General features: G+C 39.9%; 1 protein-coding gene across 1 annotated transcript in view; it reads left to right on the top strand.

The window, feature by feature from the left end:
* The first annotated feature begins 2,211 nt into the window (after positions 1 to 2,211).
* The window catches only part of LOC126474234 (uncharacterized), a 70,737-nt gene continuing 58,956 nt past the window's right edge, over positions 2,212 to 13,992 (top strand). The window contains exons 1-2 of the mRNA XM_050101698.1: positions 2,212 to 2,340; positions 2,414 to 2,573. Coding sequence (XP_049957655.1) covers positions 2,473 to 2,573 — 101 coding nt within the window. The 5' untranslated portion in view covers positions 2,212 to 2,340; positions 2,414 to 2,472. The remainder of the gene's footprint in view (positions 2,341 to 2,413; positions 2,574 to 13,992) is intronic.

Consider the following 13,992-nt stretch of genomic DNA (forward strand, 5'->3'; position numbering starts at 1 on the left):
CATTCATCTCTTCTGTTGGAACGCCGATGTTAGGTGTTATTTTCTTTCTAACCAACAAGGAAGGGTAGTTTGTTTTCCTTCAGGGAGCAGTCGCTGATGAAATGCGAACCCAACTCACTTTTCTCTCAGGACATACTGAAAGCTTTGGATCAAGCCAGTCAGGAAAATGCAGTGTTTCTTGACTTCCGAAAAGTGTTGGAGATAGTATCCAATCTATACTTATTGTCAAAAGTACGATCATATCTGATATCAAGCAAAATTTGTGGCTGGATTGAGGATTTTTTGGTAAGGAGGACACAGCATGTTATCTTGGATGGAGAGTCATCGTCTGGTGGAGAAGTAACTTTGGGTGTGCCTCAGAGAAGCGTGTTGGGACATTTGCAGTTCTTGTTGTATATTAATGACATTGCTGACAATATTAATAGCAACCTCAGACTTCTTGCAGATGATACAGTTATCTATAGTGAAGTACTGTCTAAAAGAAGCTGCTTAAATATTTACTCAGATCTTGGTAAGAGTTCAAAGTGGTGCAAATGTTGAAAACTTGCTTCAAATGGTCAGAAATGTAAAACTGTGCACTTTTCACAACGAAAAAAAAGTAATATGATATGACAATAATACCAATGAATCAGAGTTGCAATAGGCCAACTCCTACAAATACCAGGGTGTAGCACTTTGTAAGAATATGAAATGGACTTATCACACAGGTTTAGTCGTAAGTAAAGCAGATGGTAGTCAGTCTTTGATTTATTGATAGAATACTGGGGAAATGCAATCAGTCTACAAAAGTGATTGCTTACAAATTGCTCAAGCGATCCATTCTGAAAAATTGCTCAAGTGTATGGGATTCGGTACAAAACAGGACTAATAGGGGATATTGAACATATACAGACAAGAACCAGCATTAAACGACGATCCTTGGAATGTACTACAACCTACTACTTATCAGTTACACTGGGGTCTTTAGGCCCAGGTTAGATTAATTGCAACACACACAGAAGCATTTAAATAATCATTCTCCACACACTCAATATGTGAATGGGATGAACATGCTGTCATGCACTTCACAGTGGTTTGCCGAGTTATATGTAGATGTAGCTGTAGATATGTCTGGGCACTCTTTGGTCCTTTGCATCTCAGTGCCCTGTCTTTCCGACTTTCAAAACCTATTCCTGTTCTGACTTCTGTCCTCCCTCTATCGTTTTCTACATCTACACCCTTACTCTGCAAATCACTGTGAAGTGCAATACGAAGGGACCGTCCCACTGTAGGTTTTTCCCGTTCCACTCACATATGGAACGCAGGCTGTCAAGTGGACGAGTAATAGTGGCTGTTTGGTTTGGGGTGTAATGGAACCAAACTACAGGGTCATTGGTTCCTAGTAACGATGGCGCTCGTATTTCCCGCAGGAAAGAGAGTATTCACAGAGAAGATAGTACTTGAGGTACATTTTGTACCTCTGGTACACAGCTCTTGGTAGCCCTCCCAATACACCCATTCGCAGCAGCATTGACATTAGTCAGAGTAATTTCAAGCTGCTTACGAATAGCGACCAACTCATCCCCTGCATAAGAACAGCAAACACAGTGGGGCTGCTTTATGCCTGGTGCAATATTTTACAGAACAGTAAATAAACAGTTTTGGTACGGTCCTCTCTTGTTTTTTTGGTTGTTTGAACTCATTATAAACGTCGACAGTCTGTTTGTTTTCTGTAGGTCTACATTCCTTTAGCAACAATGTTTCATCTTATTTCGTCACATCGCTGTTGCCTTGCATGCCTTGGGTCTAGTATATTCTCAGAGCTGTTGTTTCCCATCTTTTAATTTTATCTTCAAACAATGGTGCTTCGTTGAAAGTCAACGGGTTTATTTGCGTCAGCTACAATTTTAATATTGATCTGACAATCGCTTGAATTCGGAAGATGTTACAAATTTCTTAACACGTATATTTAGTGAATGTGGGGACAAGATGCCGTGTGAATGCAAATATAATTAACGTTCAATGAAATGAATGTTTTGTAGCTTCGTTTATAAAATTGTATATATTTACTTTCGAAATTTTAAGTACAAATTTAACATACAGTAAACCTCTGTGGTTCACTAAATATCTCTGCTTTGTTATTTTTCATAAACCTCTGCCGTAGTGATAATGCTAAGTATCATCACTGTTCCCGCGTTTATTGTGGATGGAGTTTGTGTTGTGTTGAGGTGTATGTGTTGTGACATGATAACGAAATGGCGGTATTGCGTGCGTAATACTTATACATGTTGAAGACAGAAATAAAGTTTGTCAGAAAATCATTTGCGGAGAAGAATTTGGTGACATTTCTCGCTCACAGATGTAAATATAAAATTAAGTGAAACAAAATAAAAATACTTAGTATTTCGTTTGATCACATTCTGTATTGTTTTAGATGTGCCTTCGAATGTTTGCAAATCACATGTGTGAACAGTAAAGTTCCGACACGACGAAATGGTTGACGGAACTGAAAATCACGAAAGAAACCTCTTGGTGCTGGAGAATGATCACGCAGCAGTATCCAGCAAGGTGGAAGCTGTTAAAGAGATATGCAGGTATACTGTGTAGTCGACAGTTCAAGATGTTTTGTGATATTTGAATGCATCCTACGCATTTTCTCTTATTTTACCTTTACATCAATTTTTAGTGACTTACTGTTGGATAAAGTTCTCGACTGGGTGACTCGAGGGGTTTTCTACTCAGCAGTCCGGTATACGTTGAAATATTGCTTTACAGTAAATGTTGTTGAAATTACCGCCCGTGCTGCACTCCGTTCGTGTGCACTCTTGTAGAAATTCCGTTGCTCTGTACGAAAAAATAAGAGAACTAAAAAAAATGTAATTGTTTTAGAACTTTATTTTCGTTATGAATTTGCTATATGAAATATCACCAGTTATGATCCGAAAGTAATTGTCACCCTCCTACACTTTCAGCGCAATGATTTGACGCTTCAGGAGTTACGTGGTTACATGAAGTTAAAAAAAAAAAACCTTTGTTTTTAAACTTAGATGTATGTGTATCGTTACTTGCGGAGGTTAAAACACGCAGAAATTTTAAGTCGCCAAGAAAACTTGATGTAAGATTAATATGCCAAATAGCCTGCACAGCATTCTCCATGTAGTTACAATCTTCTAACAAAACTTAAAGAGTTACTGATTCACTAGCTAGAGTTTGAACCTCAGAATCTTTTGTTTCTAATGGTTTTGTAAAGTTCTTGATGGCATTTTGAGGGGGGGAAAATGGTAGTTGGAAGCGACATAATTAGAGGGTGGCAGAGCCTTTGTGTTTGGGTCTTGTCTCAACACTTTGTATCAAGGGCTTCTTATATTAGTACGATGTGATAGCTATTTGAGATAATAGTGAACATATTGTGTATTGGTTAGTGCAGCCTCGTCCCGAAGACAGTAAATTGGAGCTGCTGTCCAAAGTTTGCATTCCCAAACAAAGTGAACTGCCTTGTAATACATCTGAGGTGCTTAGACAAGGAAGGAGAAACTAGATTTTACATAAAGAAATCAGTTCCTACCCCCCCACCCTGTTTCTCTGTTGAAACCAAGAAGAGTATGCATTGTACTTTTAAACAACTCAGTTTATCTTGTTGATGAAAGGCACCAAACTGTCTGAATAGATAACATAAGAAAGTAAATTATCTCAAACTTTGAAAGCAGAGTTAGATAATTAAAGGAATGCTTCTCTTACTTTTTATCACTATGCTGTCTGGTATTGTTTGGTTGTATAGCAATGAGAGGTACAAATGGACGACCTAAAATAAAATATGTAAATGCCTTGTGCTTAGCAATTGCCATATGCTGATTGTCCTCACGTGTGTGTGTGTGTGTGTGTGTGTGTCTACACACACACACACACACACACACACACACACACACAAAATATATATATTTTGCAGTTAATTTGTTTTATTAAAAAAAGTCATATTTGTTATTTTATGTAAAAAAAATCATTAATGAAAGGACAAGTTAATTGAGAAGATGGTGGCTGAAGGACAATTTGGTTTTAGACGGAATACAGGCACAAGACACACAGTGAGACTCTTGCAAATTTTGGCAGAGAAGTTTATTGAAAAGGGAAGAAACCTATATATGTGTTTCATAGACCTGTAAAAGGCCTTTAATAATGTTGTTTGTGATGAGGGGCGAAAAGGAGTAGACTGGAAAACCAAACATCTTAATAAAATCATAGTAGTTACATGAAAAAGCACTGGTGAAAATGAGAGGAGAAAGTTCCAACTGGAAAGAACTAGGAAAAGAAGAAAGACAAGGCTGCTGCCTTTCTCCTACCTCTTTCAGTCTGTACTTCGAAAATGTGACTGGCTGCTGCCGGCTAGATGACAATGGAGTAAAAATTGTAGGAAGAATAACATTATGGTGTTTGAGTTTTGCAGACAACGTGGTTGTCCTATCAACAGGTCAGAAAGAATTATAGGATATAGTGAAAAGCTTTATGGAAAGAAAATAAATAAAAAAAGAAGTAATGGCCCTGGTGGGAAATGAAATGATAAACATAACACTGAATGGAAAAGTATTAGAACATGTGCAAAGCTTTAAAATACCTTTGGAGCAGGACAGAAAGCAACCGGAAGAGCAGCACAGAAATTAAAACCAGAATAGCAATGACGAAATAGGCATTTTATAAGAAAGGAGAATTTTATGCAGCAATATGGACATAGATTTAAGGAAAAGGCTAATAAATTGTTTTTCATGGAGTGTCCTCCTGTATGGCAGTGAAATATGGACACAGAGAATGCTATGTGGATATGGCGGAGGATGCAAAGAATGAATTGTATGGATAGAATGAATAATGAAGATGTACTGAGAAGAGTGGAAGATGGAAGAGCAAATACTATTACTGGATTTAATAAAAAGAAGGAACCAAAACTGGATTGGACGTATGTTAACCCTCAAGCAGGTGCTCCACATTTTCATTAGTCGGGCAGGTGCGGGGTGATATTTTATGCTCCAGTACATAATTTATGTAACCTGGTCCCAAACTTTTGAAAGTTATGTTTTATTTTGTGAATGCTGTTACTGAGTGTGTTGATTCCACTTTTTTTTGCGAACCTGCTTGATTAGGCCCATTTGAATTTTTTGGGGATAAAATTTAAATATTTAATGAATAGTTAATACAAAGTCTTTCACTTGAGGTTTACTTAGTTAATTTTCAGTTTTGTAAATGTCCCCTACAATTTAAGCCTCATGAACATAAGCCACAGTTGGAAAAAAAGGACTTGATCATTGCAGTTGTTGCAAGTGTAAACAGCTGTCACATGTTTCTTACAAACTATCTTGTTGCATATATCATATATAATGGTTGTCAACAAGTTTTACTTGGCCTCAAATTAAATGCCTCCCACGTTTCTTGTTTGCTGATTCTTGAGAAGTAGATGGACATATGTCTTTCTTTCCAAAGGGTTCTCGATGTTCAATCAAAAATGTCAAAATGTAACCAGGCAGACACAGTATTTTGTGTCCTTCAGTCTGATGGTGCTTGCTAAATCCTGCAAAAAAATTCTTCTTGCTTGATGTGGGATTTTTTGATTTCGAGGAATATATACATTGATTTCTGCTACATTCACAAGAATGTAAAACACACACATTGGCCATTGCATGAGACACTGCATGATGACCCACGGTGTCAACTCCCGCTTTTGTTGTGTTTCAATCCATTGTTATTTCAGGCTTATTCATTTTGTCATGAAGTTTTGGTCATTCGTGCAGTGTTGATAGCAACATCACTGATTTGTTTTTCTTTCATTCATATGGTGTGTGTGTGTGTGTGTGGGGGGGGGGGGGGGGTGTCCGAAAATTGAAGACCCAAATTTTCGATTTTTGCTTGCCTGAAATTCAACAATACAAGTGAGCTGCTTCTTTAGGAGAGTTGTCGCCAAAGAGTAACTGATGTTGCTACCTCCGATGTCAGGAATCAGGCGCATCACTGTCGCTTGGCTTGTTTGGGGTGTGATGTGGGCCATCCTCTTGTTTTTCTCAGTATACTTCCAAGTTACCTGTAAAAAATGTTTTTGAGTTTTATATCGTGAAGATCTTGATTTCAACTGCAGTACCCACAGAAAGCCTCCAGTTTCTTCTCAGTAGTCACATTGGGCTCAAGATTTTATGATTTTCTGCAGTTGAGAACAAACGGCTGCAAGAAAGGACAAATGACAGTTAATTTGTCTGTTTTTCTTCTTTTAGCTTGTGTTTCCATGTCATCAAATCACACGTATTGGAGTAAGAACAGAAATCTCTTGTAACTTATACAAGCTCTTTGAATTTCATTCCTGTTCCGTCTGAGTTCCATAGCTTGATTGCGTAATTTGTGATTTCTCCTTTGCGTCTCTATCATGATAGTACTTTGATGATCCACTTTTCTTCTGCATATATACATTTGTAGGAATGGCAGTATTGCCTATCATATCATTGTCAATTGTTTTATTATGAAAAGCAGAAATTTCATTTTTAAGGTCATCTGCACTACCTCTAGGATCAGAAAACACTTTCACTATTTTCTCATTTCTAATTTTACTCTGGTTGAAGTAATCAATTTTCCTCCACTTATGTTATCCCTGCCAATAAAAAAAACACATTCCATATAGTCAGCTTCAGTGACAGGCAGTATGTTATGCTCAGAATCACTGCCATGCTTACTTTCTTGAATTACTTCCATCTCCTCATCAGACACCCCATTGCCAGTGCTGCACAGTTCATGATTTGCCCTATCAGACATATCCTACTACTCCTACAGAATTTTGGCTATTTATTCTGGGGTAATTTCCCTGAATAAGTAACAAACTAATCAGTTCTTTCAAACTACTGATCTGGTATAAATATCTATGCACCTTTGAATGCACATACCAAACATATATTTACTTACAGGACCAGGCGCGCTGGGTACTTTGTATGCCAGTAGTGCTCTGCCAACAGTTTTATATAACTGCAGGCACACAAAAAGCGACAGAGGTAAATGAACAACATTTGGTAGCTGATAAAACAATAGAGGAATAGCTAGTGAACCAGTAAACTCTGCCACTAGCAAAAGACTAAACATGGGGTACTCTATTCCCTCTACACACGTGCTTGAGGGTTAAGAATGGAGAGGCTTGTGAAAACAGTCTTATGGGGGTATGTGGAAGGAAATAGGGGGCGATGGAGGATCCTGGAAGATGTGATATACCGCAGCCCGTACATCAGCATTAAGAAGGAAGCTACGCATCACATGTAATGTAGATGTGAAGGAGCTGCGAATATAGCAAAATGCTACTTTCTTAGTAGTTGTAGTAGGTGTGAGTCAGTGTGTTCAGAGTTCCATTTTAAGGAATCTACTAAATTTATTGTAGACTTGGGCCTGGTTCCTCATCCTTCAAATTTGGTCCATGTGAAATGAAAGAAAGATGACTACCAATGTCAGTGACACTGTGTGGCTCTGTGGTCAAGAATCATAGTGTAGATCCAGAGGTTTCCAGTCCTATCCCTGGTTGCTATTGTTACTTACCACTTCCTTGACATATAGCAAGGGTTTGTTAATATAAAAAATTATGAGTTCCAATGTGGCTTAGAGTTTATGTTAAACAGCAGGTCCCCTTGTAACTGTCTAGGTGAGTCAAGCTCAGAAGATAATGCTTTGTAATGCAGTAATAAACTAACTCCCCCCCCCTGTCTCCAGAGAAAAGTGTGGCCTAAATCCTTAGCAGTATAAAGGGATCTGAAGCAGTCCACAGTTCAGTTGCTTCCCAATGGAAATGGAAATGTCGTGTGGCTAGGGCCTCCCGTCGGGTAGACCGTTTGCCTGGTGCAAGTGTTTCGAGTTTACACCACTTCGGCGACTTGCATGTCAGTGTTTCCTAATAATTGTGTGTACTGTGAATTCCACCAAGCATGGACCATGGTATGGTGACTTGTTAACTAAATGATACAGATAGATGTGCCATAGTGAAACCAATAAAAGTGCACTTACAATTTCATTTGCACAATGAGTCATGGGAAGTAGACAGGACAAATCGTGATTCAGGTATAGCTAGCCAATTAGTCTCGTTTGTAGTTTCATATGGCTTTGTAAATAAAGTTAGCTGGTATTTTGTCCCATTAGATTAGAATTTAACCATGTCATTGAAATTTTGGGCAAAATCTGAAATAAGTCTTACAGCCAGTTAATGCAGTGACTCTATACATCAGTCTAGTACAGCAATTGCATTAACTAATTGAAATAGTTTTTTAGCCTTGTTTCACAAACTTTATTGTTACTGTGTGATGTAGGTTTTTGGCTGTCAGTCCATTTCCTATTAAAGGACTTATCTAAAAGATGAGAACCAAGCAGTGATAAACATGTAAACATTTCAAAATATTGATTTATGACTTACACTCTGTCAAATGAATGTGGAGAGGGCACCTCTTTCCGTGGTTTGTGCGCTGAGGGGTCTCCATCCACCACCCTCCCCATCCCTGTACGTTCACTTTTGTGATGGTAATTTGTGTTCGTCACATTTCCTTAGTTCTTTCAGTTTACCGTATTTACTCGAATCTAAGCTGCACCTGAAAAATGAGACTCGAAATCAAGAAAAAAAAATTTCCCGAATCTAAGCCGCACCTGAAATCTGAGACTCGAAATTCAAGGAGAGAGAAAAGTTTTAAGCTGCACCTCCAAATCGAAACAAAGTTGGTCCATTGTAATATGAGACACAATATAGGTCGAATGAATGACAATACAGCTACAGTAGTTTGGTTCGAGTCGTAAGCTTAGCAGTTAAGCTTTACCACGTAGCCATTGCTATGCGTCAGGCGCTCCGTCCGTATTTATACGGGTACCCTTCCTTTTTCACGTGCTTCATCTGGTTTGAATTGATTGCTTATTTTTCTTTGATCTGATAAGTGTCGTTCTCTTTGTTATAGGTGTTTACGTCACTCTAAGCTGAAAATGCATTATTGTACTGTGTCATGCATTGTTTGTCGCATTTTGATAATGAGTGTTTATGACCTGTCACCGTTCGCGGCATGTCTTGCTTTTGTGCGCACTACCGCCGCTTCCAAATTAAAAAGAGAGAGAGAGAGAGAGAGAGAGAGGAATCGTCTCATTAGCGAAACAATGGCAAGAGACTGCTGCTTTCCTTGATAATAATCAACAAGAACCAAATAATAGACTGTGTGTGATAGAAGATGTTGTGAAGGAGAGTTTAGCGAAAAATTTTCTTCGTTTGAAAATCTTTGCAGACGCCTCTTTAGTACATTACATTCTGCACATAAATTAGAGCCATCTTAGATTTAAAAATCTAGTTAGTTGTCTTGCTTCGTTTCTGACTGTATCACTATTTGGCGTAAGAATAATACGAATATAAACATGGCATGATATGTATATTCTTCCGTGTTTGCTGTTGTCTGACTATAGTTTTGTAGTTTATTAGGCAGACAGGATATAAATGAGATAGCAGCAAACATGAAAGAATACATGGGAAAATGTTTATATTCGTATTATTCTGATGGTGAAGAGAATACTGCATGTGATTCACAATTCATAAAAGTTCCGCTCACGCCCCAACATCGTGCAGCCCGCCTCCAGTGGTGTCGCGACAGGCGTGAATGGAGGGACGAATGGAGACGTGTCGTCTTCAGCGATGAGAGTCGCATCTGCCTTGGTGCCAATGATGGTTGTATGCGTGTTTGGCGCCGTGCAGGTGAGCGCCACAATCAGGACTGCATACGACCGAGGCACGCAGGGCCAACACCCGGCATCATGGTGTGGGGAGCGATCTCCTACACTGGCCGTACACCACTGGTGATCGTCGAGGGGACACTGAATAGTGCACGGTACATCCAAACCGTCATCGAACCCATCGTTCTACCATTCCTAGACCGGCAAGGGAACTTGCTGTTCCAACAGGACAATGCACGTCCGCATGTATCCCGTGCCACCCAACGTGCTCTAGAAGGTGTAAGTCAACTACCCTGGCCAGCAAGATCTCCGGATCTGTCCCCCATTGAGCATGTTTGGGACTGGATGAAGCGTCGTCTCACGCGGTCTGCACGTCCAGCACGAACGCTGGTCCAACTGAGGCGCCAGGTGGAAATGGCATGGCAAGCCGTTCCACAGGACTACATCCAGCATCTCTACGATCGTCTCCATGGGAGAATAGCAGCCTGCATTGCTGCGAAAGGTGGATATACACTGTACTAGTGCCGACATTGTGCGTGCTCTGTTGCCTGTGTCTATGTGCCTGTGGTTCTGTCAGTGTGATCGTGTGATGTATCTGACCCCAGGAATGTGTCAATAAAGTTTCCCCTTCCTGGGACAATGAATTCACGGTGTTCTTATTTCAATTTCCAGGAGTGTATATTTATGTTTCAGAGGGAGCATTAGGGAACTATTGACAAGGAGAGGAGAAAGGGATAAATTAGATGAAGAATGGATAGCTTTGAGAGATGAAATAGTGAAGACAGCAGAGGCTGAAGTAGGTAAACAGTTGAGGGTTAGCAGAAATTCTTTGATAACACAAGAGATATTGAATTTTATTGAGGAAAGGGAGAAACATAACAATGCAACAAATGAAGCAGGTGAAAGGGGAATAAAAGTGTCTAAAAATGAGATTGAGAGGAAGTGCAAAATTGTTAAGCAGGAATGGCTAGAGGACAAATGTTAGGATGTGGGAGCATATATCAAACTAGCAATATATGCTTAAGATGATGTAAGATAGGTGCTGCCCACGTGAAAATTAGAGACCTTTCGAGAAAAGAGAAGCAGCTGTATGAATAAGTGCTCAGATGACAAACCATTTCTAAGCAAAGAAGGAAAAGCAGAAAGGTGGAAGAGTATATAGAGGGTCTATACAAGGAGGATTAAATTGAGGGCAATATTATGGAAGTGGAAGAGGACTTGGGTGAAGATGAGAAGGGAGATATGATACTGCATGAAGAATTTGACAAAGCACTGAAAGGCTTACATTGAAACAAGGCCCTGGGATAGACAGCATTCCATTAGAGCTGCTGATAGCCTTGGGAGAGCCAGCCATGACAAAACTCTTCTATCTGGTGAGCAAGATGTACGAGATTGCGAAATATCCTCATACTTCAAGAAGAACATAATAATTCCAATTCCAAAGAAAGCAGGTGCTGACAGATATGAAAAGTATCAAACTATTAGTTGAATGAGTCGCAGTTACAAGATACTAACATGAATCCTTTGCAGAAGAATCGAAAAACTGGTAGAAGCCAACCACAGGGAAGATCAGTTTGGATTCCGGAGAAATGTAGGAACACGCGAGGCAGTACTGACACCATGACTTCTCATAGAAGCTAAGTTAAGGAAAGGCAAACTTAAGTTTATAGCATTTGTAGAAAGCTTTTGATAATGTTGACTGGAATTCTCTTTCAAATTTCCAAAGATGGCAGGGGTAAAATACAGAAAGTGAAAGGCTATTTGCAATTTGTACAGAAGCCATATGGCAGTTATAAGAGTTGAGGGGCATGAAAGGGAAGCAGTGGTTGAGAAAGGCGTGAGACTGGGTTATAGCCTGTCCCTAATGTTATTCAACCTCTATATTGAGCAAACAGTAGAGGAAACAAAATAAAAATTTGGTGTAGGAATTAAAGTTCAGGGATAAGAAATAAAAACCTTGATATTTGCTGTCAGACACAGCAAAGGACTTGGAAGAGTAGTTGAATGGAATGGACTATGTCTTGAAAGGCGGATATATGATGAACATCAACAAAAGATAAAAAGGCTAATGTGTTGTAGTCAAATTAAATCAGATTATGCTGAGGGAATCAGATTAGCAAATGAGACATTTAAAGTAATAGATGTGTTTTGTTATTTGGGAAGCAAAATAGCTGATGATGGTCGAAGTAGGGAGAATACAAAATGTAGACTGGAAATGGCAAGAAGTGCATTTCTGAAGAGGAGAAATTTGTTACCATTGAATATAGTTTTTAAGTGTCATGAAGTCTTCTCAGAAAGTATTTGTATGGAGTGTAGCCATCTGCAGAAATGAAACATGGACAGTAAATAGTTTGGATAAAAAGAGAATAGAAGCTTTCAAAATGTGGTGCTACAGAAGAATGCTGAAGATTAGATGGGTAGATCACATAGTAGTAAGGAGGTACTGAATACAATTGGGGAGAAGAGAAAATTGTGGTACAACCTGACTAAAAGAAGGGTTCGATTGGTGGGACACATTCTGAGGCATCAAGGGATCACCAGTTTAATTTTGGAGGGAAATGTGGAGGGTGAAAATCATAGAGGGAGACCAATAGGTAAGTACAGTAAGTAGATTCAGAAGGATGTAGGTTGCAGCAGTTACTCGGAGATGAAGAGGACTGCACAGGATAGAGTAGAATGGAGAGCTGCATCAAACCAATCTTTAGACTGAAGACCACATCATATAATCCGGAATGGAAATTTATTTCTTGGTTTTCCTAATTCTCCAGATCCTTGGAATTATTGCCAAAATGTATAATTTGTCACACATACGAGGTCTGTCCAAAAAATTTTGGAACATCCATAATTTTGTGCACCTATGGCATGTTGGAGCAAAATCCCGTTGGCATCAGTTCACACGCTCGTGTTTAATGTGTACGTGCTGGAAGTTCGTTGTACGTCTATTATTATTCAGTGCTGTGTGGCACAGTTTGTCATTTTCGAGATGCCAGAGTTAGAGGAGCAATGCATCTGTTACATATTACGTGGAACTCAAGAAAATCTTTACAGAGAGACACCAAATGATGCAGGAATCTTACAGTGATGGGTGATTAAGATGTAATCATTGGTTTGAATGGTTCACACGGTATAAAAATGGACTGATGGAATTTAAAGATCACCCTCGTTTAAGATGCGCTTCAAAGTCTACGCATGACACTCATGTCAGGAATGCCAATCAAAGACTGACTGTCCGAGAGATTGCAGAATAATGTAGTATTTCAGTTGGATCATGTCGTGAAATCCTAATGCAGCATCTTCGAATGCATTGTGTTGCCGCCAAGTTCGTCCCACGGCCTGTGCGGGAAGACCAGAAACACCTTCGCCTTTGCAATCTGTGATGAGTTTTGGGATTGGGCAGATGTTCCTTACGAGAATCAGAACTGTTGAGGAGATGTGGGTCTACAGTAATGATATTCAGACCGAGATTCAATCTTCACAGTGGTTTGAGAAAGGTTCTCCAGGACCAAAAATGCTCATGAGGTCAGGTCAGACATCAAAGCCATGCTCTCCCTGCGGGCCCGGGCTGAGCTACGGTAACTGTGAAGCTTTACACCTGCTATCTGCAATGCCCTCCAGGAAACCTGGTTCCCGGCAATGCTGACCCCTGCCCTCTGCGGCTATAAGGGATATTACAGGAACTGTAGTGACTATAGTAGAGTGTCAAGTGAAGTTTGCGTTTCTGTCCTAAACTCAATCGGTAGTGACACTGTGCCCCTTCAAACTCGTTATGAAGCTGTGGCTGTCAGAACAAGGACAATGCAGGAAATAACTGTATGCAATGTATATCCTCCTCCAGATGGTGCAGTATCCCTGAATGTATTGCACTCATTGATCAACTCCATAAACCTTTCCTACTTTTGGGAGATATAAACACCCATAACCCATTGTGGGGTGGCACTGTGCTTATTGGCCGAGGCAAAGATGTTGAAACTTTACTGTCTCAGTTCGACCTCTGCCTCTTCAATACTGGGGCCGCCACATATTTCAGTGTGGCTCATGGTAGTTATTCTGCCATTGAATTATCAATTTGCAGCTCAGGACTTCTCCCATCTATTCACTGGAGAGCACATGATGACCTGTGTGGTAGTGACCACTTCCCCATCTTCCTGTCACTGCCCCGGCATCAGGCCCACGGATGCCTGCCCATATGCCCTTTAAACAAGGCAGACTGGAAAAATTTCACCTCTGCTGTCACCATTGAATCTCCCCCACACAGTAACTTCGATGTGGTGGTTGAGCAGGTGACAACAATAATTGTTTCTGTGGCAAAAAATGCGA

Source organism: Schistocerca serialis, chromosome 4 (genome assembly GCF_023864345.2).
Source record: "Schistocerca serialis cubense isolate TAMUIC-IGC-003099 chromosome 4, iqSchSeri2.2, whole genome shotgun sequence".
NCBI classification, from domain to species: domain Eukaryota; kingdom Metazoa; phylum Arthropoda; class Insecta; order Orthoptera; family Acrididae; genus Schistocerca; species Schistocerca serialis.